This window comes from Callospermophilus lateralis, chromosome 18 (assembly GCF_048772815.1).
Source record: "Callospermophilus lateralis isolate mCalLat2 chromosome 18, mCalLat2.hap1, whole genome shotgun sequence".
NCBI classification, from domain to species: Eukaryota; Metazoa; Chordata; class Mammalia; order Rodentia; family Sciuridae; genus Callospermophilus; species Callospermophilus lateralis.
In genome coordinates, this window is record NC_135322.1 from 16,086,091 (window position 1) to 16,107,852 (window position 21,762).

General features: G+C 36.5%; 1 protein-coding gene across 1 annotated transcript in view; it reads left to right on the forward strand.

Moving 5' to 3' along the window:
- The first annotated feature begins 488 nt into the window (after positions 1-488).
- LOC143383298 (uncharacterized) overlaps positions 489-21,762 on the forward strand; it is a 28,363-nt gene continuing 7,089 nt past the window's right edge. Inside the window, 4 exon segments of the mRNA XM_076837684.1 lie at positions 489-629; positions 1,995-2,045; positions 10,520-10,608; positions 12,617-12,743. Coding sequence (XP_076693799.1) covers positions 10,600-10,608; positions 12,617-12,743 — 136 coding nt within the window. The 5' untranslated portion in view covers positions 489-629; positions 1,995-2,045; positions 10,520-10,599.

Below are 21,762 nucleotides of genomic sequence, written 5' to 3' on the forward strand. Positions count from 1 at the left end.
AAGAATTACACAGGCAGAAACACAATCATACAAAAGGCCACTGAGACTCCCAATCGGCCAGACAGTCGCGATCACACACACAACGGCATGGCAAGGCACCCACAGAGGGCCCCGTGCAAATCCAGGTTCCGACCAGGACTCCTGCCACGGCTCCGGCTCCTTCACCTCACTTTCCGGGCTGGCAGTTCCCACTATCTTTCGCACAGCGGTGGAACTCGGGATCGCTAGACACTCTCAGTCCTCAAGGTTCGAACTGAGCGCGCGGCGCCTGCGCATTGACACGGAACTCCCAGAAGTCTCCGGGGCGCGGCGAGTGGGAAAAGCGGGTTCCAACGGCCGGGTCATCGAACGCAGCCGAGGGTGAGTGCACTGCGCCTCCTAGCGTCCTGGCGGGCAGCCACTGCCTTCCGGGCCCTAGACTACTTTTCCCAGAGCCACCGCGTACCGCTCTCAGCTTCATTTCCGTTTCTTCGCGAGTTGCTGGGGGGTTGGTGGGGAGCGGCTCCCAGCCTTGTGAGAGGGCCTTGTCTGTGGGGGAGCTTGCTCTGCACCCCTGGGCGGGCGACCCAGAAATCGGGCTTAGAACCCGGGCACCGTATACTGGACGTCTGAGGTGCACTCCTATGAAGGTAAGTGTCCGGAGGCCAGGGCGGAAATGCGCGCGGGGAGCGTCGCAGGAATTGCGTGTGTGGCGGTGTCTCCTGCGGTTTCGTGCGCGCACCGCAGCCCGCCTGGTATTGGTGATCATGTAGACAAATGGGCGTGCGCGACGGTGTTTTGTGTCTGAGCGTTCGTGTGAGTTGTTTGTGACTCTGAGGGTATGTGACAGGAGATAGGCGTCTGTGACTCTGTGATTGAGTACCTCGTACCTAACGGTAGTGCAGAGTGTTTGGAGGTGCTTGTGTCCCGTGTCTGACGGGTTTGCCCGAGAGGTTGATGTGTGTGACAGCGTTGCTAAGACTGCGTTTATGACTCCGTGTTTCCTGGACCTGAATTTGGTTGGGTTTGAGTGGATGATCATGTGTGTGACTGGGATTCTGTGTGCCCATTTATTGACTGTTGTAAGAGCTCCAAAGTGTCGCTCTGAAAGGGTGTGTTGGGCGGTGTGCGTACCTGGGAAGGTGTTTGGATGTGTTTGTGTTTATTCCCTGTGTTTGATTGGGTTTTGTTTAAGGGTAGAGTTGTAACACAGCAACCTAACTAATGATTCTAATGTCATTTTGTGCGACTTTGTGTGGTCATTCATATATTTTATATTCTGTGATCTTATAAGAGTTTAGTGGGATACAGTGATAAAATTTCGTTTTGATATTTCTGGGGTTCATTCTGGGGTAGAGTCTATGGATCATGTTTCCTGTGTGGCTTTTTGCTGCTCTGAGAACTTAAGTACTTGACCGTTTTGAACACAGTGGCTACCCATTCCACACATGGCCTGAAGTTTTTTTCTATATCAATCCTCAGTTCACTTGGAATCTGAATTGTAGGATTGCCTCTGCTTCCGGGTCATCTCTCTTTAACTTTATAACTCTAAGGGAATTGGATGCAGAGAAGAGGTAGGAAGAAGGAATTCAGAAATTTGAGCCTTTGTGCAAAGAAAAGGTTATTTCCTAGCCACAGACCTGGCTTAAAATTGTTACAGCTAATAGCACCTTCAGGACTAATCAGTTGGAAATATGGCAGGGTTCCAAGAGTGGGAGAGGGAGTGCTATAAGAGACAAGGACAGTCTTTAGAACCTCTAATACTCCACTCAGTGTTCAATCTCCAGTGGACACCTTTGAATCCAGAAATAAATTCTGGCCCAAGACAGCTTGGGCCCTTTTTGATATAGAAGGTGCAAAACAGTTGTAATTACCTTGCCTGTCTGATAAAGAGGACTTGCCTGTCTGATGAAGAGGAGTAGATTGTGAGAATAGAGAAAGAAGGAGTGTTCTAATTTAGAGTATAATTGAAGAAAAGTCTAGTGTCTCATTCCATTTTCTTTTTCTGAGAATAGAGTCAAAAGAAGGAAAGAATGACTGTCACACATTCAAAAGCAAAGTTCAAGGTGAGTATATATTTCCTCTTTGTTTCTTGAACTGTCTTTGTGTTTTCAGGACACAGGAATCTTTGTTTTCTTTTTGCACTTTCCTACCTAAATCTTAGATGGTGGAAGGACAAAGCAATTTTTTGTACATTAAGAACAAGGAAAATATACAGCTAACTGTGAGGATGCTTCCCAGTAGTAGTTAAATTTAGGAAGAATGGATTTAATATCCATGGATTTGAAAAATGACACCTCTATTTTTATTTGTGACACTACAACATTCATTTTTAAACCTTCTGGGGGTTTGCTTTTGGGTTTGTTTTAAATTTTCAAACAGAAGCAAAAATATAATGAACCATTTTATGCCTAGTTCAAAAGCTATCACTTGCCATTTTTGTTTCATTATCTGCCTTTTGTTCAGAATACTTTTTAAGTTGTCTTTTGGTTTATTAACTCTTGGGCTATTTTACTGTGTGTTATTTCATTTTCAAATAGTTTGAGGATCTTCTAGATATCTTTTTGCATTGATTTCTAATATTATTTCATTTTGTTCGGTGAATACACTTTGTATGATTTGAATCCTTTTAAATGTATTGATTTGTTTTATGACCTAGAATTTGAGGCATCTTAGTAAATGTTCTATGTGCACTTAAAAAGACTGTTCACCTCTGTTTCTGGGTAGAATGTTTTATAATATTGTCAGCTAGTTTGTTTAAATCTTTAATATCTTAACTGATTTTTATTTCTTGACTGATTTTTATTTCTTGGATTTATGTCTCTTTCCTTGTAGTTTCTATCAGTTCTTGCTTCATGTGTTTTGAAACTCTGTTATTAGGAAAATGAATCTCTTTTTCTTATGAAATGTTCTTCTTTATCCACAGTAGTATTCTTTTCTGTGAGCATCTCCATCACTGATACTTAAGTAAGCCCTCCAGCTTCATTAGTCTTAGCATGTATGTCTGTCTGTCTGACTATATTTCTTTTTCTTTTTTTTTTTCTTGTACTGAGGATTGAACTCAGGGAATTCTATTACTAAGCTTAATTCACAGCTATTTTATTTTTCATTTTAAGACAGCGTCTTGCTAAGTTGCCAAAGGCTGGCCATGAATTTGCTATCCTGTCTCAGCCTCCTGAGTTGCTGGAATTATACATGTGTACCACCACAGCCAGATTATCCTTTTACTTCTAACCTATTTGTTTTTTGATTATTTCAAATGCATTTCTTATAGAAATGGTTTTGTGTTTTTATCCAATTTGGCAATCTTTTCTTTCTTTCTTTCCTTTTTCTTCTTTTTTTTTTTTTGAACCAGGGATTGAACCCACACCCAGCCCTTTTTTTATATTTTATTTCGAAACAGGGTCTTGCTGATTTACTTAGGGCCTCACTGAGTTTGCTGAGGCTGGCTTTGAGCTCACCATCCTGACTTGGCCTCTCAAGCCAATGGGATTACAGGTGTGCACCACCACACCCAGCTGGCAATATTTTTTAATTGAAATATTCAGATTGTTTATATTTAGTGTGATGACTGATGTGGTTTGGTTCATACTTATTATCTTACTATTTATTTTATATTTATCCCATTTGCTTTTTATTCCCTTTTCCATCTTTCCTGTCTTATTTTGGATTAATTGAGAGAAAGAACTTTAAAATAACCATACTAATATTTTTACTAACCATATAAATACAGAAAAACAATCAAGACCTCTTGGAGCTGAACAGGATAACCCACTCAGAATGTTTAATCAAATTACCATGTTTTTAAAGTCACATAAAATAACATCTCTTGAATGGTTTGGCTATCAACTTGAGACACAGGTAGGCTCATTTGTTCCATTTTGCTTTCCAGTTTTAGGGATTGCTTTCCTCGAACTCTAATTTTGCTTTAAGATTAAGTAACACATTTACATATTTCCAAGGGCAAAGCTGTATAGAATATGGTGAATTTGGACACATCTTTGTCAATTCCTGTCTCCTCCACCCTGCTTCTTTCTTCCCTCTACAATGAACTACCTCTACTTCTCATTGTTTTTTTCTTTTAAAAAATTATATGTACATATATATTTATGTTAATGTGAATTATGCAGTTTTTATCTCTGTATTCTTTTTTTTAATAACTTTATTTCTATTTTTTTTAATGTGGTGCCTGGAGTCAAACCCAGGGCCTTATACATGCTAGATGAGCGCTCTACCACTGAGCCACAACCCCAGCCCTTTATCTCTTATTCTTAATTAAAAGGAAGTGATAAATCCATTCTGTACCTTTTTTCACCCATCTAATATTTCCTAGAGATTCTACTATAGTAGCTTGTAGAGATCTTCTTCATTCTTTTTTATAGATGCATATTCTGTTGTTTGGGTGTAATAATTTATTCAATGAGTCTCCTATGAATATAGGCATTTTGGGGGGGTTACCTGGCATTGGGGTGCCAGGGACACTCAACCATTGAGCCACATCCCCAGCCCTGTTTTTATGTTTTATTTAGAGACATGCTTTCACTGAGTTGCTTATTGCCTTGCTGTTGCTGAGGCTGGCTTCAGATTCACACTCTTCCTGCCTCAGCCTCCCCACACGCTGGGATTACAGGCCTGTGTCACAGTGCCTAGCTTAGGCATTTTTTTAAACAGTGTTTTGTTGGGCTGGGGATGTGGCTCAAGCGGTAGCGCGCTAGCCTGGCATGCGTGCGGCCCAGGTTCGATCCTCAGCACCACATACAAACAAAGATGTTGTGTCCGTGGAAAACTAAAAATCTCTCTCTCTCTCTCTCTCTCTTTAAAAAAAAATAAACAGTGTTTTGCCATTACATAATGCAGCAATCAGTAACTATATATTGTTTATCTTTGGGGCAGATTTCTAGAAATGGCCTACTTTTAGTTTAATTCATCTGGCTCAAGTTCTACCTGAATCATAATTCTGAATAATAATAAAATTGGTAGCTTCCTGTGATGTCACACACCTGTAAAATCTGAGGAATTTGGGAGGCTAAGGGAGGAGGATCACAAGTTTAAAGCCAGCCTGGGCAACTTAGTGAGATCCTGATCAAAATTAAAAAATAAAAAGGTCTGGGAATGTAACTCGAGTTCAGTCCTATGTACATAATATATTGTTCTATTTCTTCATTTTTCTCTTTCCCCATCTTTTCTTCAAATACCTAATTTTAAAGAAATTTTCTTAGAATTTATTCTGTTAAATCTTTTTTCTACAAATTTAGTGAGAATCTCTCTCTTCTCTTTTCCTTCTCTCTTTGTCTCTGTCTCTCTTTTAGTTCTGAGGATCAAACCTAGAGCCTTGTACCTGCAAGGCATGTGCTGTACTACTGAGCTACATCCCCAAGCTAAGAATCTCATTTTTAAAACTATTGTATATTCTTGTTTAGAAAATCAGGGAGCTGTGTTTTCGGAAATCAAAGTGGAACATGTTCATGGGCATAATTTTTAAATACATAAAGAAAGACCCAAAAAGAAAATAGCAATTACTGAAAAATTGCTCTCCTCTGAAATGATTGTTCACATGTGTGCTCCGTCTTTCAGGTTTTTTTAAACTTCTTTTTTTAAAAAAGACATTTATTTTTTAGTTCTAGGTGGACAAAATACCTTTATTTTATTTTTATGTGGTGCTAAGTATCAAATCCAGTGCCTCACGCATGCTAGGTGAGCACTCTACCTCGAGCCACAACCCCAGCCCTTTAAACTTCTTTTTATAAAAAAAATCAAAACATGTATAAAAGTAAAAAGTATAGTGTAATGCATCCTCATGTATTTTTACCATTACTCGGCCTCACCAAATATGAATTTATGGGTAAACATTTCATTTGTAGGGGTTGGGGTTGTAGCTCAGTGGTAGAGTGCTTGCCTAGCATGTGTGAGGCACTAGGTTTGATCCTCAGTACCACATAAAAAAAATAAATGTATTAAAAAATATTTCATCTGTAGCTCTACTACTCTCCCTTTTTTTTTCTTCAGTGCTAGACAATGAATCCAAGGCCTTATACATGCAAGGCAAAAGCTCTATCACTGAGCCACATTCTCAGCCACTGACATAGGTTTTCTTGAAAAAAATTCCAGATATATCATTTCATTCATTAATATTTAAATACATATCTGGAAGACAAAACATTTTTTTGGTACCAGGGATTGAACTCAGGGGCACTTAACCACTGAGCCACATCCCCAGCCCTTTTTTATATTTTACTTAGAGACAAGGACTCACTGAGTTGCTTAGGGCCTCACTAAATTGCTGAGGCTGGCTTTGAACTCACAGTCATGCTTCAGCCTCCCAAGCTGCTGGGATTACAGGCATGTGCCACCACATCTGGCCAAAACTTTTTAATTAAAATGTTTAACTTTAATATCATCACTACTCTAAAGAAAAAAACTCTATATCTATAATGTCATGAAAAAGCCAATCCAGGGTGACTGAGGTTGTGGCTCAGCGGTAGAGCGTTTCCCTAGCACGTGGGAGGCCCTGAATTCGATCCTCAGCACCACATAAAAATAAATAAAATAAAGGTAAAAAATAAAAAGCCAATCAGTGTTTAAATTTCCCCATTGTATATAATTTTTTATATATTTTATTAGAATCAAGATTCAAACAATGTCTGTTTGCTTTTGACAGTACTGGGAATTGAACTCAGGGCTTTGTGCATGCTAGGCAGTTGCTCTACTACTGAACTACATCCCTGGCCCTCTTTTTATTTATAATAGTGATAAGTTTCTTAAAATTTTTGAATCTGTAGGTAAATCCACTCTCTCTCTCCTTTCTTGAAGTTCCATAAACACAGTTCCTTATAGATTTTGCTGATTGCCTCTCTGTGATTTAATTTAACATGTTCCTCAGGCCCTGAACTTCTTGAATATGTTTTTTTGTTTTACACAAATGCTTCATATATAGTGATGTACATTGTAGTTGGTTGTTTTCCTTTATGTGATTTCCTTTAGTAGCTGTTGATATCTTTAATTAACTGTCATTTTCTCAGGGGTTATTCTACTTCTGTCATTTCGTCTACACTCAGGGACTGTGATACTTTCGTGAAGGGAGCTATCCTCTGTTTAAATCAAATCAAGCTGCATGCTAGCTTTTTTCTTTCTTTCTTCTAGGCCCTAAATTGTTTTTCTTTCACTTTGCTTTTTATTCTAATGCACCATGAGAATTTAAAAACTATAAATCTTCCTCTAAATACTGCTTTATCTTCAGGCTGCAAAATTTGATAAGTGCATTTCTGTAGTCATTCAGTTCAACATATTTTGTGATTTCTTCTCTGAACCATGGCTTGAATAGAAGTATGTTAAATTTCTAAATATTGGGGATTGTTCTATACCTCTTACTTTTATTAGTTTTTTATTAATAATGTGTGGACAAAGAACAGAGAATATACTCTATATCATTCCATTTTGTAACTCAGTATCTGGTTTATTTGGTGACTATTCCGTGTGTTCTTGAAAAGAATGTATTTTCTATATTTGGTGAAGATCTGGCTCCTGCCAAAATTGTATGTGTGAGCTCACAGGCTCCACCAAAAGCTATCCTTACAAAATAAAGCTATACTCCCCATACTAGACTGAGTACACATCGACTACATTGCAGTCTCCAAACAAGAGAGTTGAAGTCAAGGACTCAGGCACTCCTGGCCATTCATGTTTTTATGCCATTTCTATCCCAGGCACCTCTATGAGGAGGCACTTTTGCCAAGACATCCTTAAGGAAAGGAAGAGGTAAAACCTTGAAGACATTTTTTTCCACTGTGAATCAATACTTAGTACTTATCTACTCCTACCCTACCCCCATACCATTCCCCTGTTCCTAGTCCATAATAATACCAGAAGCCTTTTATTCCCTGATCCCTTGGCAATATGATTCCCTGTATTAGTACTATTCTGTGGGGGAAACTTGAACATTTGAGACGTTGCTGATTTTTTCTGGATTAGCCTCTTTCTTATACTAAATGATCAGTAAGTGATTAAAGATTAGACTGTTACTTTCATTTTGATTTGTTGCCTTACTCAACCATTCTGACACCTGGCAATTCCGCTCTCTCCAACTCAGCCTAGCACAGCTTTTTGTTTGTTTGTTTGTTCTTTTTTATGATCATTTCTAAAATAGTTAAAACAGACTTGAAAGAAGCTTTCTTCCCTGCTTCCCCTCAAACTTACTTTCTTTCTGCTCCCTCTCCCTCCCCTGAACTTCAACTTAAAGAAAAACTGTGAAGCTTACACAAATAGCTCTCAAAGGAGCTTCTTCTGAACTTGCATCAATATTATCAAGGGAACAAAATTGGAACAATCTGAATGGTAGCACAGCTTTTGACAATCACACATGGTATTCTATATGTGTATCAACTATGTCAAGGAACTTGATATAATCTTATATAGATATTGTTACTGATATTTTTTGTTGTTGACTTGTTCTGTTTCTTTCTCTAGCTTTTTTGGGGGGTATTTGGGTTGTTGTTGGTTTTTGGGGTATTTGGTTTGTTTGTTTTGGAAATGGAGTCTTGTTATGTTGCCTAGGCTGGTCTTGTGCTGTTGGGCTCAAGCGATCCTCCTGACTTGGCCTCTGAAGTAATTGGGACTGTAGGCACGACTGAGCCCAGTACCAAGATATTTTTGGCAGTACTGGGTATTGAACCCAGAGCCATTATACCACTGGCTGCATCCCCAGCCCTTTATTTTGAGAGAGGGTCTCACTAAAGTTGTTCAGGCTCACTTCAAACTTGTTATCTGCCTGCCTCAGCCTCCTGAGTAGTTGGAATTATAGAATTGTATCACCACACCTAGTTTCTAAAATATATTTCTACTTCTGATTGTGGATTTGTCTCTCCCTATATTTCAGTCAGTTTTTGTTTCATGTATTTTGAAGCATTTTATTACATCTCTGTTCATTTAGTATTGTATTCTATTTTGTCTTATATCAATACAAGCACACAAGCATACTTAGTATTTATATAGGATTTTTCTCACCATTTTACTTTCAATCCTTATGTGTCTTTATATTTAAAGTGTGTTCCTTATTAAAAGCATATAGGTAGAACTTTTTTTTTTTTTAATCTCTTCTTATTGAAAGTTTAGAATGTTCCTAAAACAATTTAGTTTAAGTCCAACTAGGAATGGAGTGTCTATATATAGCACCATAAGTAGAACTTGGCACTTTTGGAGTTCATCTTATCTAAATTTTTCCAGTGAAATTAAAAGACATTATGATTTTTCATCTTACCTGAGTTACTTTTGTGGTTGTTAGAATGAGCACAGTTATTTTTTGTAAATTTCTAGGTATGGAAGGAATGGAACTTCCAAGTAAATATTTATTGGGCCCCTATATCAATGATTCTCTGCAGTGGCAGTGATTCTCTATGTGTTATGTTTTAGAAATATTTCAGCTTTTGATTTTGAATGTTAAAAATAACTGATTGAATGAGAAGGCTTCTAGCTTTGAGATCATAGATGTAGGTCGGAGGTTAACCCAAGTTTTTCTATGAAGGGCTAAACAGTAAATATTTTATGCCAGATAATCTCTTTTGCACCTATTCTGTTCTACCTCTGCAGTGTGGATATAACTAAAGATAATACATTTAAAAATGAGTATACCTGTATTTCATTAAAAATTTATTTACAAGACTAGTTGGTGGGCAGTCATTTGCCAACTTCTGCTCTAGATGTCCTCCAGTGCACAATAAAGAATTGTCTGTAACATAGAATGAGGACCATAGCTGGAAAAAAAAAATGTGTTTATAATTATCTGGGTCTGAAAGCTCTCACCTAAAGCATTTTTGTGAGTTTATTTTTGTAAATGCTAAATTGATATATTGTCTGTTGTTGGATGGTTTTATTATTAGGTGAATTTTCCATGAATGCAACTATGGCTTAAGAAAAAATTGTATTCCATTTTGTTCAGAAATTTACTGAGATATTTTAACCATTTCAAAAAGTCACAGCACTGGTGACAACACTGCTTGAAATATGTAACTTGCCAGTAACAAATATTTGTGGAAGGCTCTATTTGTAGATAATGCATTTTTATGTATTCCACACACCCAAACATACATACACATTTTTAGCTTTCATTTCAAAATGCCAAATATAAGTAAAAGGTGTCAAAAATATTTAGTTGAATATTGTCGTCTTAAACTAGAAGTTTATTCAATATAAGTAGTTGTAAACATAGTTGTTTAATTATTTGTACCTTCTAATGAAATTATATATGATCATTAATATATTGAAATATAACAGTTGGTCATTATCTCTACTTTTATATTATATAATGTCTACAGAGATATGATCATTTCAAAAATCCTAGGTAAGTTATATTTCCCTTTGAATATAGAAAGCATTCAGTTTGATTGGGGTAAGAACCAGCACAGCGCCTATGTCTACCCCCCTTAATATTATATTTTGGGAGTGGGAGTAAGAGACAGGAAGAAAAGAGCAACACAGATAATTCTGATTTAATCATTTGGAGCCTTGCAGAAAACCTGGTCTCATGGTTCTGTTTTCTCCTCCTCAGCTCTGCCTTTTCCACATTCTGTGCTACTCTAAGATAGGAACCCAGAAGAGGAATGGTCATTTCTTGCAGCTCTAAAAATCATGTCTCAGGTGACTTGGCACTTATTTGTACCTTTAGTAACTTTTTTGTAACTTTAGTTACTTTTTTATAGGGCATATGTGTTTCAGTATTCCTTATTCCTGAAACTATAATCTAACCTATATTTATATACCTATTCAACAATCCTTTGACTAGGAACACTAGGAAAACTGATGTAACAGAACCAGATTTCTCTAATTTTATAAGATAGAGAACTATGTTAAATGATGCCACCCATGATAAATCCTTGAATTTCTCTTTAGACCTAAGTCTCCCAGTTAGACAAAATAGGAGTTGGTCTTGACTATCTCTGAATGTGACAAGAGCTCATGCTTTATAAGATTTTAAATTAGGCACGTAATTAGGGACTGAATGGGAAGAATACATAATTGATGAGCTCTGATAATTGGATCATTTTGAAATCCAACATTATGGTCTGATCTCAGATGTGTATGTTTGGATTATCTTTTTCACCTTTCTCTGGGTTATAATGAGGAAAAGGTAACCACACACAGTGGCACATGCCTATAATCCAGCCACTAGGGAGACTGAAGAAGGAGGATCATAAGTTTAAGGCCAGCATTGGCAAGTTAATGAGACCATCTTCAAAATAAAAAAATTAAAAGGACTGAGGATATTGCTAAGTGGTGGAGTGTCCATAGTTCAATCCCCAGTACCTGGGGTGGGGCAGGGGAAGAAAATGAGAAAAATATATATTTAGAAGTGATGAATAGTAAACAAGAAAGACCACCATCCACTTGCATAACTTATTGAGAATTATAAACACAACTGAGAAATACTAGCAACTAAGAAATACTTGTGAGTTTATATAACATAAAATTTTTGAATGTGAGCACCTACTAAATAAGTTAGATATATTCAATACATGGAGCTATTCTTTAGCCTTTAAGAAAGATGAACTAGGGACTGGGATTGTGGCTTAGTGATAGAGCGTTCGCCTAGCATGGACAGGACCCGGGTTTCATCCTCAGCACCACATAAAAATAAAGGCATTGTGTTGTATCCATCTACACCTAAAAAATAAATATTAAAAAAAAAGAAAGATGAACTAAATTACTGGTGACATGGGAAATGTTTTATGAAGTAATACTCTGATATAATGACGAGCAGGAGACTTCAATAAATTCTTTTTTAAAAAAATTTTTTGTAGTTGTAGATGGACAGAATGCCTCTATTTGTTTATTTATTTGTTTTTTTTTTTTTAGAGAGAATTTTTTAAATATTTATTTTTTTAGTTCTCGGCGGACACAACATCTTTGTTTGTATGTGGTGCTGAGGATCGAACCCGGCCGCATTCATGCCAGGCGAGCATGCTACCCCTTGAGCCACATCCCCAGCCCCTGTTTGTTTATTTTTATGTGGTGCCGAGGATCAAACCCAGTGCCTCACACATGCTAGGCAAGCACTCTGCTGCTGAGCTACAGCCCCAGCCCTCAATAAATTTTTTAATACTGTAAGAATCCTTTTTCATAAGATTTTACAGGACATGGGGCTGGGATTATGGCTCAGCAGTAGAGCGCTTGCCTAGCATGGGCGGGACCCGGGTTCAATCCTCAGCACCACATAAAAATAAAGGCATTGTGTTGTGTCCATCTACACTTAAAAAATAAATATTTTTTTAAAAAGATTTTACAGGACATTTTCCCAATTATTTTTCGTATTCCTTAAATACAGAAAGAGAAACTTGCATTTATGATAGAGTGCATGATAGCTTACATTTTTGTAGGGTACTTGTATATGCTACTTCCTTTAATTGGAACATTGAATTTTCTTTATTAATCCTCAGACCTATCTGTACAATGAGATTTTCTTTATGCAGAAAAAATACAGCAACAGGAATAAAAAGGAACATGCTACCACTTCAGAATCACCGGTTTCTTTACTGTCTTCCCCCATGTCAGAAGCTTCCTACTGTGTTTTCTCTGTTGTCTCCTTTGTAGAGTGCTCCTCTAAACTATTTTATTTATTTCTACAACTAATATTGTGTTTGTGTTTCAGAGATCAGTGATGTTCAGGGATGTTGCAATTGACTTCTCTCAGGAAGAGTGGGAATGCCTGGACTCTGCCCAAAGGGATTTGTATAGAGATGTAATGTTGGAGAACTATAGCAACTTGGTATCACTAGGTAAGGGTATCTGTCCCTTGTATCTCAGGATCTAAATTTAGAATGGCTGCTTTCTCTGCTATTATTTCAAGGCTGCTTTTAAATAATTGACCTTTTTTTTTTTCCCCCTGAGGATTGAGCCTAGGGGCTCTTAACCACTGAGCCATATCCCCAGCCCTTCATATATATATTTTTTGACTAGGTCTTGATAAGTTGCTTAGGACCTAGTTGCTGAGACCTGCTGGAATTATAGGTACGCACCACCATGACTTACTTAACTAAATTTCTTACTATTCAGAAAGGAATGATTTGAAATTGCTGAAAGTAGAATAGGTTTATAGCTACCTTTATCTTCTCCACCCTTCAGAAAATCTTTAATGCTGCCTTCTGCTTTAATGCTTTAAAGTCTTTAATGCTCAAGGGGCTGGATTTGAATTCTGGGGTACTTGCAAATGTTGTCAAAAAAAAAAAAAAAAGGCTATACATTTTATGCTTCAGATCCACCAAAAGAACTCAGAAAAATTCACAGGCCTCAGTCACAAAGTTCAAAAAACAAATGTAGAAATATGTTGTTTTTCTGAACAGAAGAGTTTAGTGATAGAGTGGATCAATTCATTTTAGTAACAACTCAAGTAAACACAATATATTACTCAAACACATTCTCTTACACATGCTTAATAGTTGAGATGTTTGTGAAATTTTTGATTTTTGTGAAAATTTCATACTTCACATTGAATGAATATGCTAGAATCATCTTCTCTTGGAAAATAGCTTAGGACAAATCTATAATTGTCTAAGAATTTTTTTCCCTGAAGAATTATGATAAGGAAGAGACCCTAAATCAGAACTTTTTAATAAGTGATCTGACCTAGATGATCACTTAATTTATAGTACTCCTTGTATCACTGGAATATAACTATCTCTTGCCCTTTCATTATTTGTTTATCTGAAGGCTTTATAGTTATTGATTGTTATACTACTCGGCAGTGCTCAGGTTGAATGAGAAAAAACGACCTATGATTTGAAAAGAAAAGCCAGGGTTTTTCAGTGTGTTCTCCCTAAGGAATTTCACCTATTCCCTACTTCTTTTACCTGTTGTTCTCTTATCATAATTTTCCCAATTTCAAAGGAAAGGATGGCTCCAATTCTTCCCCAGTGGATAACCCTTTTTTTCCCTTTTGTATTCTTTCTATTTTTCTGGTACTGGAGATCAACAGGGCCTCATGTGACAACCCGTTTATAAAAACTTGAGAGTTGATTTCCTTTACAGAATTTTTTCAAAAATTTAGACTTAGTATCATTGTCTCTACTATTTCAAATTTGTGTTCGTTTATTCCAAAGTATTTATTGAAGGCCTATTCGGTGCCAAGGACAATAGCAGGCATTGGGGGAATAATGACCTAAACAAGGTTCCTACTCTGCTGGACTCTACATTCTTGTGGGAGAGATACAAAATAAATAAGGAAACAAAAACATGTTTATGTGCATGAATATTTAATAAAACAATAGCAGGTAGTGGTAAGCACTGTGAATAAAGTGAAGTAGGGTAAGCAAATAATAATGGGGAATGTGGTAGCCCTATTTAGATACATAGATTTTGGAAAAGCGTATCTGAAGAGATAATATTTGAACAAGACTTGACTAAATAAGGACATGAGTAAAACTAGTATCTAGGTAAACAGGATCCCAAGTAGGTACAGTAGTAACTGTAAGACCTCGGAGTGGGTAGTAACTTGGTTGTAGGAGGGACAGAAAAACATTTCTAGATAAACGTGATTGTTAAGTAAAGATAATTAAGCAATTTTTAAAAAAAGAGCTGAAATTTTATTCTCTAAGGTGGTGCCCTCTGATTCCTGACCGAAGTAAATGCATATCTTCTCTGGAGAAAAGTAAGATGCCTTTAGAATTCTCACAAATTAAGACCAACAAAAGGTGAGCTCACAAATATTATTATACTGGAAAGAAGACAGGCCACACATGAGTGATAGATATCTAAAGAAACAACAGATTAAGTGGCAAAACTTTTCATATTGGAATTAGATATAAGCTATTGGTTTAATATTTAAGGAAACAAATCATGAAAAGGACTAGTATTAAGAGATAAGGAAGAGGAGGGCTGGGGTTGTGGCTCAGCAGTAGTGCGCTCGCCTACCACGTGCGAGGCACTGGGTTCGATCCTCAGCACCACATAAAAATAATATAAAGGTATTATGTCCAAGTACAACTAAGACAACAAAGTATTAAAAAAGAGATAAGAAAAAGATTTGAAAGAGAACCAAATGAATAATTTCTAAAGGTTTTGTTCTTCTTTTAAATAATCATTAAAAGATTGATAAATTTGCATGAAATTATCCTCTTATCAAAAGATGTCACAAATAAAGTAGAAGACAGTCTGGGATTGTGGCTCAGTGGCAGAGCACTTGCCTAGCACTTTTAAGGGCATTGGGTTTGATCCTTAGTACCACATAAAAAAATAAATCAAACAAAAGTATTGTGTCCATTTACAACTAAAAAAGAAAGAAAGAAAACAGACCAGCTATGAGTTAGATGAAGATGGTTAAGATGCTTACAGACAAGAGTGAAATTGGTACCCAGAATATGAAAGGGTTTAATAAGAAAAAGTCCACAAAAGATATTTATGGGCAGCTTAAGAAAATGAGAAATAGCCAGTAAGCATATAAAAAAGTGGAAATGCAAATCAAAATCACAGTGAGTCAATGTTTCACATGCTGTACATTGGCAAAAATGAAGAAGTTTGACACTGCTAATCATCTGCAATATTTTGTCGCATTCCAAGACTAAACATTTAGGTCACTTCAGATGAATGGAACTGCACAAAATAATCACACAGAGACAGAGAAATACCTTTTTTGGGGGTTCTGTGGTGGCTCCTCTGACCTTAGGGGTCCATGGAAAGAGAGAGAAAGCATGCTGCTGAACCCTTCTCCCAATAGGGGAGAAGCCATTCAAATGAGGCAAGGGGTCAGGTTTCAGGGGGTTGAGTCTAGCTTGGTGATGTCTGCTGTCAGCTGATTGACTGACATCTAGAGAGGCCATGCCCAATCTCATGAGCTGTGTGGGGATCATGGCAGAGCAAGTGAAAAGACCAGAGCAAGGCCCCCCAAACAGAGGGGCAATGTCAGTTCAGTTCACTCTTGTGCGCTCAGTGCTCATAATTCACACACACACAGCCTATGGCTGGCTTGCCACATCTCAACATTCTCATCACTTAAGACCAAGGTGCACTCATTTCCTATGAGGCAGCTCCCAACAACATTTGAAGGCAAAAGTACTTCATTATTCATAGTAGCCAAGGAGGAGGAATAACTCAAGTGTCCATGAACTAATGAATGATGAATAAAATTTGGTATATCCTTAGAATGGAGTATTATTTAGCAGTAAAAACATAAAGTTCTCATATATGCAACAACTTGGATGAATCTTAAAAACATGCTAAATGGAAGAAGCCAGACAAAAATCTACTTATTATATAGTTGCATTTACATAAAATATCCATATTAGGCAAACCAGTAGAGATATAGTGTAGATTACTGGTTGCCCACCCTGAGGGGCAGTGAGAGATTATGAAAAATGAGGAGTGGGGGAATGGTAAGTGACTGCTAATGGGCATGGACAATATTTCTCTTAAGGGTGATAAAATGTTTTTAAAATTACATCATTGCAGGGGTGGGGGTGCTGGGGTTATGGCTCAACAGTAGAATGCTTGCCTTGCACAGGCAAGGCCCTGGGTTTGATCCTCAGGACCACATAAAAATAAATAAATAAGAAAGAAAGAAAGAAATTTTTTAAAAATTACATAATTGCACAGCTCTGTGAGTATAATTTTTAAAAACAGAATTGTGTATTTAAAAAAAAAATGAACCATAGGTGTATAAATTATATCTCGGTAGAACTGTTTGGTACTTAAGTGCTTTATACTGAACTGATGTAATATCACTTGATGTAACCCTTTGGAAAACAATTTGGAAATGGCTTCTAAACTTGAATGCATTTTAAAAATAGTTGGAGCCCTCTTAAAAACTCCACAGCCCAAGCCACACTCTGCCATGTCATGTGACTAAATCATTCAGGGTCACTCAGATGAATTTGAGTTGACATGAAATAATCACACAAAAGCAGAGAAAATACCTTTTTCTCAGGGTCCAGTGATGGCTCTCGACCTTAGGGAGTCTATTGGAAAGGGAGCTTGCACCTGGATTCTTTATTTTTATAGGGGGCACTCAAAGGAAGGTTCCATGGAATATTCTTTCCAAATAAGGCAAAGGGTCAGGTTTCAGGAGGTTGAGTCTAGCTTCGTGATGTCTTGTGGTCAGCTGATTGACATCTTGGAAGGCCACACGCATCTCAGGTGCTGTGTGGGATCAAAGACAGAGTGAGAGGAAAGTGCCCATGTGTGTTGCAGGGTCCAAAGAGCACGCAACACCAGGTCAGTCTTCCCATATACTCAAATGCTCATAGTTCACATACACAGCCCATGGCTGGCCCGTGCAACAACACTCCAGACCAATTAAATCATAGTCTTTGGTCATAAGACACAAGTATCATTATATTTTGAAACTTCCTAGATTATTCAACTATTTAGACATATTTGATAATTACTGCAGTGTAGCATTATCTGATAATTTTTTTTAATTTCAAGGTTCACTCTTTTTAATTGTTATTACCAGTAAACTTAGATGTATTTTTCTCCATTTTATGTTTTTTTTGTCTTTAATTTTCTATGCTTCCTCTTTCATTCTCTTAATCAGTATAGGTACAGTATCTGCTATTTGATTTTTGCAACTCCTTTTTCTCTATAGTTTGGAAGATATGCACTATTTATACACTTTTAAAGATAATCTTTAAATTTTTGTCATGTGCACTTAATTCCTTCTAGTTAAAGTGAAATTTTGTAGTTTTATTAATTGTAATAATATTTGAAATTTTACACATTTAGTGGATATTCAATATCTTAGTGGATATTAGAATCACTTAAAAATATTTTGTTTGCATGCTGCTTTCACAAGTCTTGTAACAATCACCTGCCCTTCCTCCACTGCTAGGGTTTTAAGAAGAACAAGTTGAAAACAGATATAAAGGATAGTATATGCCATGAAATAAATGGGTACCCATGGAGGCAGTAAGTTGAGGTTTTATATAGAGATGAAAAATTGACCTTTCTATGTCAATTATATATTTCATTGTTGCAGAATTTTAATCAGGAGTCTAAAAGCAGTGTAAAACTGCTTTTTCAATACATTTATGAACATTGCATACCATCATTTAAAGATATCTTTGTCAGCTGATAGGCAAGAAAATGAAATAGCCAGATACAGTGCAACATGCTTGTAATCTCAGCCACTCAGAGGACTGAGGCAGGAGGATCTCCAGTTCAAAGCCAGTCTCAGCAACTTAGCAAGGCCCTGAACAAGACTCTGTCCCCAGATAAATATTGAAAAGGGCTGGAGGTGTATAAGTGGTTAACTGCCCCTGGGTTAAATTCATTGGTACCAAAAAAAAAAAAAAAAAGAAAGAAAGAAAGAAAATGAAATATCATTTCTGCTAAATTTAAGTATTTTATGGCTATTTCTGTGTGTTTTGGTACTTAAATCATTGTCATTATTGTTGGTTTGACTTAATAAATACTGTCTATATACTTAAATACTTAATGAATATATAAATATTATATAACAATATATAAATATTGTTTCTTTGACTTAAGTCTTTGTTACTTTTAGACTTTGTAAATTGATAATTTTCTTCTCACAGGACATTATAAAGGATCATAAAATACTTTGACTTTGATTGATTTCTCTCATCCAATGGGTTATTGTCATCTGGTAATTTATTTCCATTCTCTTTTAAACTTCCCTAGTTGGCATTACTTTGTTTTATTATATTTGCTGGTGGAATTATTCATGATTATCATTTTATTTGCACATTATTCCTCTTTTATCATCCCTGCCTTCGGGTCATTTATATATTATAAAATGCATTAGTGAAGGCTTATTCTTAGTAAATACTCTTTTTATTTGAAAAATAACCTGCTGTACTGTCATTCTTACCTAATGATTTAACTGAGTATAAAATTCTGCACTGACAATTAATTTTTTCTCAGCATTCTGTAGGTATCATCCTACTGTCTTTTGGCTTCTGTTGTTGCTCTTGAGAAGTCTGTCATCTATTTCATTACTGTTCCTTTTGTAAGTAACCTGTTTTCTCTGGCTGATTTTAAGATCTCTTTTTCTTTAGGATTTTAATATAATTGATTATGTTGTTTGATTTCTAGAAGTTGATATTCTCTCCTTTCCTGGTCTGGTCTCTTTCTTGTGATTTTTATTTCATATTTTCTTGTATTTCAAGCATTTACATTATATGTCATTTAACCATTCCAATTTCTGGAGAACAGCTCTAATTTTTTCATTTCTTGCATGTGTGGCTCTTGTATAATAATAAATTATCCATAGCATTTTTTCCTTCTATTTCATTGAGAGTCTAGGACAAGACTAAGGTGTTCCTTGTCATTTTCCTTTAAGGCTAAATGGATTTCCCCCACTTCTCTTCACTGCGGGTCTTGCACAGTTTCACTTTTATAAAGCGGATTTTATAATCCCTGATTTTTTGTGGCTCCAAACCTATTTCTTCAGATAAGTAAGATTTAAGCAATTAATTTCAGAGAATTAAGATATAAACTTAAAATCAGCAAATGCCCTGAGTATAGCTGTAACTCCTGGAGCATGTTTACCTCTCTAGTTTCTAATGCAGAATTCACTTTGGTACCTCTGGATCTTTTTTCTTTTATACTTGATCTACTTTTAAAAGAATGGTTGTCATATTTTATTTAGCATTAATTGTTTTACAAGAAATTTGATGGGCTATTCACATATTATCTGTTGAATCTTACTATTTTTGAGTATACTCAAAAATATAAATCTGCTTTTTTATGTTCTTCTATATGTTTTATTTTTTCAAAAAGATTTTACACATTTCTTATTAAGCAATTTTCTTATACTTCATAAATTTTATTGGTATTATAAATAGGAATATATTCTTCTATGACATTTCTAAGTGAATACCATGTATCTGATGTATTTCTCAAAGTGTTGATTTCTTGCAATTGGTAACAGCTGAATAGAATTTTGTTCTGTACATATAATGTTAACTTTTCCTTTTCTGTTTTCTTTTATAAATATATGTTGTCAGTGGACCTTTATTTTACTTATTTATATGCAGTGCTGAGAATTGAACCCAGTGTCTCACACTGGCTAGGCCCCAGCCCCCAAAAGATCTTTTTTGATGTAGGCATTTAATTCTACAAACTCTGCCTAAGATTAGTTTAGCTAATTACTATTCCTTAAATTTTGGTATGTTACATTTCCATTTCATTTGTCTAAAGTAATTTTATAAAATTTCCCTTTTAATTTGTTCACCAGCTCATTGGTTGTATAGAAGCATATTGTTTAATTTTCCATATATTTATGGATTTTCCAAAATTCTACATGTTACTGAATTTTTGTTTCATACTGTTGATTGAAAAGATAATTGATCTTATTTCAATCTTCTTAAATTTACTAAGACTGTGTGTGTGTGCGTGTGTGTGTGTGTGTGTCTGTCTGTCTGTCTGTCTGTCTTATATGATCTTTCCTGGAGAATGTTCCATGTGTGACTGGGAAAACATGTATTCTATTGCTATTGGATTAAGTGGTTTTTTTGTATGTATTGTTAGAATCGTTTGATATAAAGTGTTATTCAAGTCCAATGTTTCCTTATTAATTTTTTGTCTGGATTATCTGTCCACTGTTGAACATGAGGTATTGAAGTCCCCTATTATTATTGTGCTGCAGGCTTTTTGGCTGAACGGAGCCACTGCTTGACTTCCTTGGTCAAGTAGGGTCATCCCTTATACTTTTCTAAAATGGGTCAGGGAAAGCATCTCCCTGACTGTGAAGGGTCATGGGTGTGGGATTGAGGCTAGCTGTGGAGACTAGCTACTTAGGAACTCAACCTAGGGTTAAATGATCCACTGTCTTTCTGAAGGCAATGACCTCAGCTGTTTAGATGGGTATGAAGTTAGCTGGCCACAGCCATCATGAACATGGAAGTACACTAAGATCCACATTCTGGTCAATTTGATGTCTGCTTCCTTTCTTTGTATCTATCTTATCCCCAGACTATCTAGCCATGCCCTCGTCCCCAGTGTTCTCCATGAACTGAGACTGGAGTGGGCTTCCTAGGAAATGTCTCAGAATTGTAGGGAAGCTGGACGACTGCCTCTGGTTCTCTATTTCCCTTGTAGAAACTATGAGCTAAGAAAAATCATCTCCATCTGGCATTGTGCTAACTTGGGAGTAAGAGGAAAGAATGACTGATAAAACCCTTCTTCTTCTTCCACCACTACCATCACCTCATCACCCCATCCTAGTTCTCTTAAATGACATTCTTCTCATCTCTTTAAGGATACTATTGAAGGTATCCTTAAAGATACCTTGCTTTGTCTCCTGCAACATCCATTTGTCCATATATCTATTACATTACATGCTGTAATTTCTTCTATCTTAAAATAAGGAAAAAAATCCCTTGACACACATAATTTCTGCTTCATAGTGCCCCATTTTCAGCTGCTTTTTAAAACAGAGCACAAAAGAGTTTTTCATACTCCTTATCTCCAGTTTTTCTCCCATTCTCTTGAATATACTTCAATCAGAACTTGTCCCATTACTCCATAAAAACTATTCTTGTGGGGGCTAGGGATGTGGCTCAAGCGGTAGCGCACTCACCTGGCATGTGTTATGCTCGAATTCGGGACCCCCTAAAGACCACCAGAGACCAAGATCAATGTAAGCAGCAAAGAGGTGTTTATTGCGAGCTAGCTCAGTCCTCTGTGCACACACAGCAACAGGTGACACTAAGAGGCCCCGAGCTCAGGGTTTGCAGCAGTTTTATACATTCTTTGGAGAAGGCGGGGACCCCCACATACATCATAGCATCTCTTAGCAAATCATCACACACCGCGGGAAAATCAAATAACAACTCTAAAACA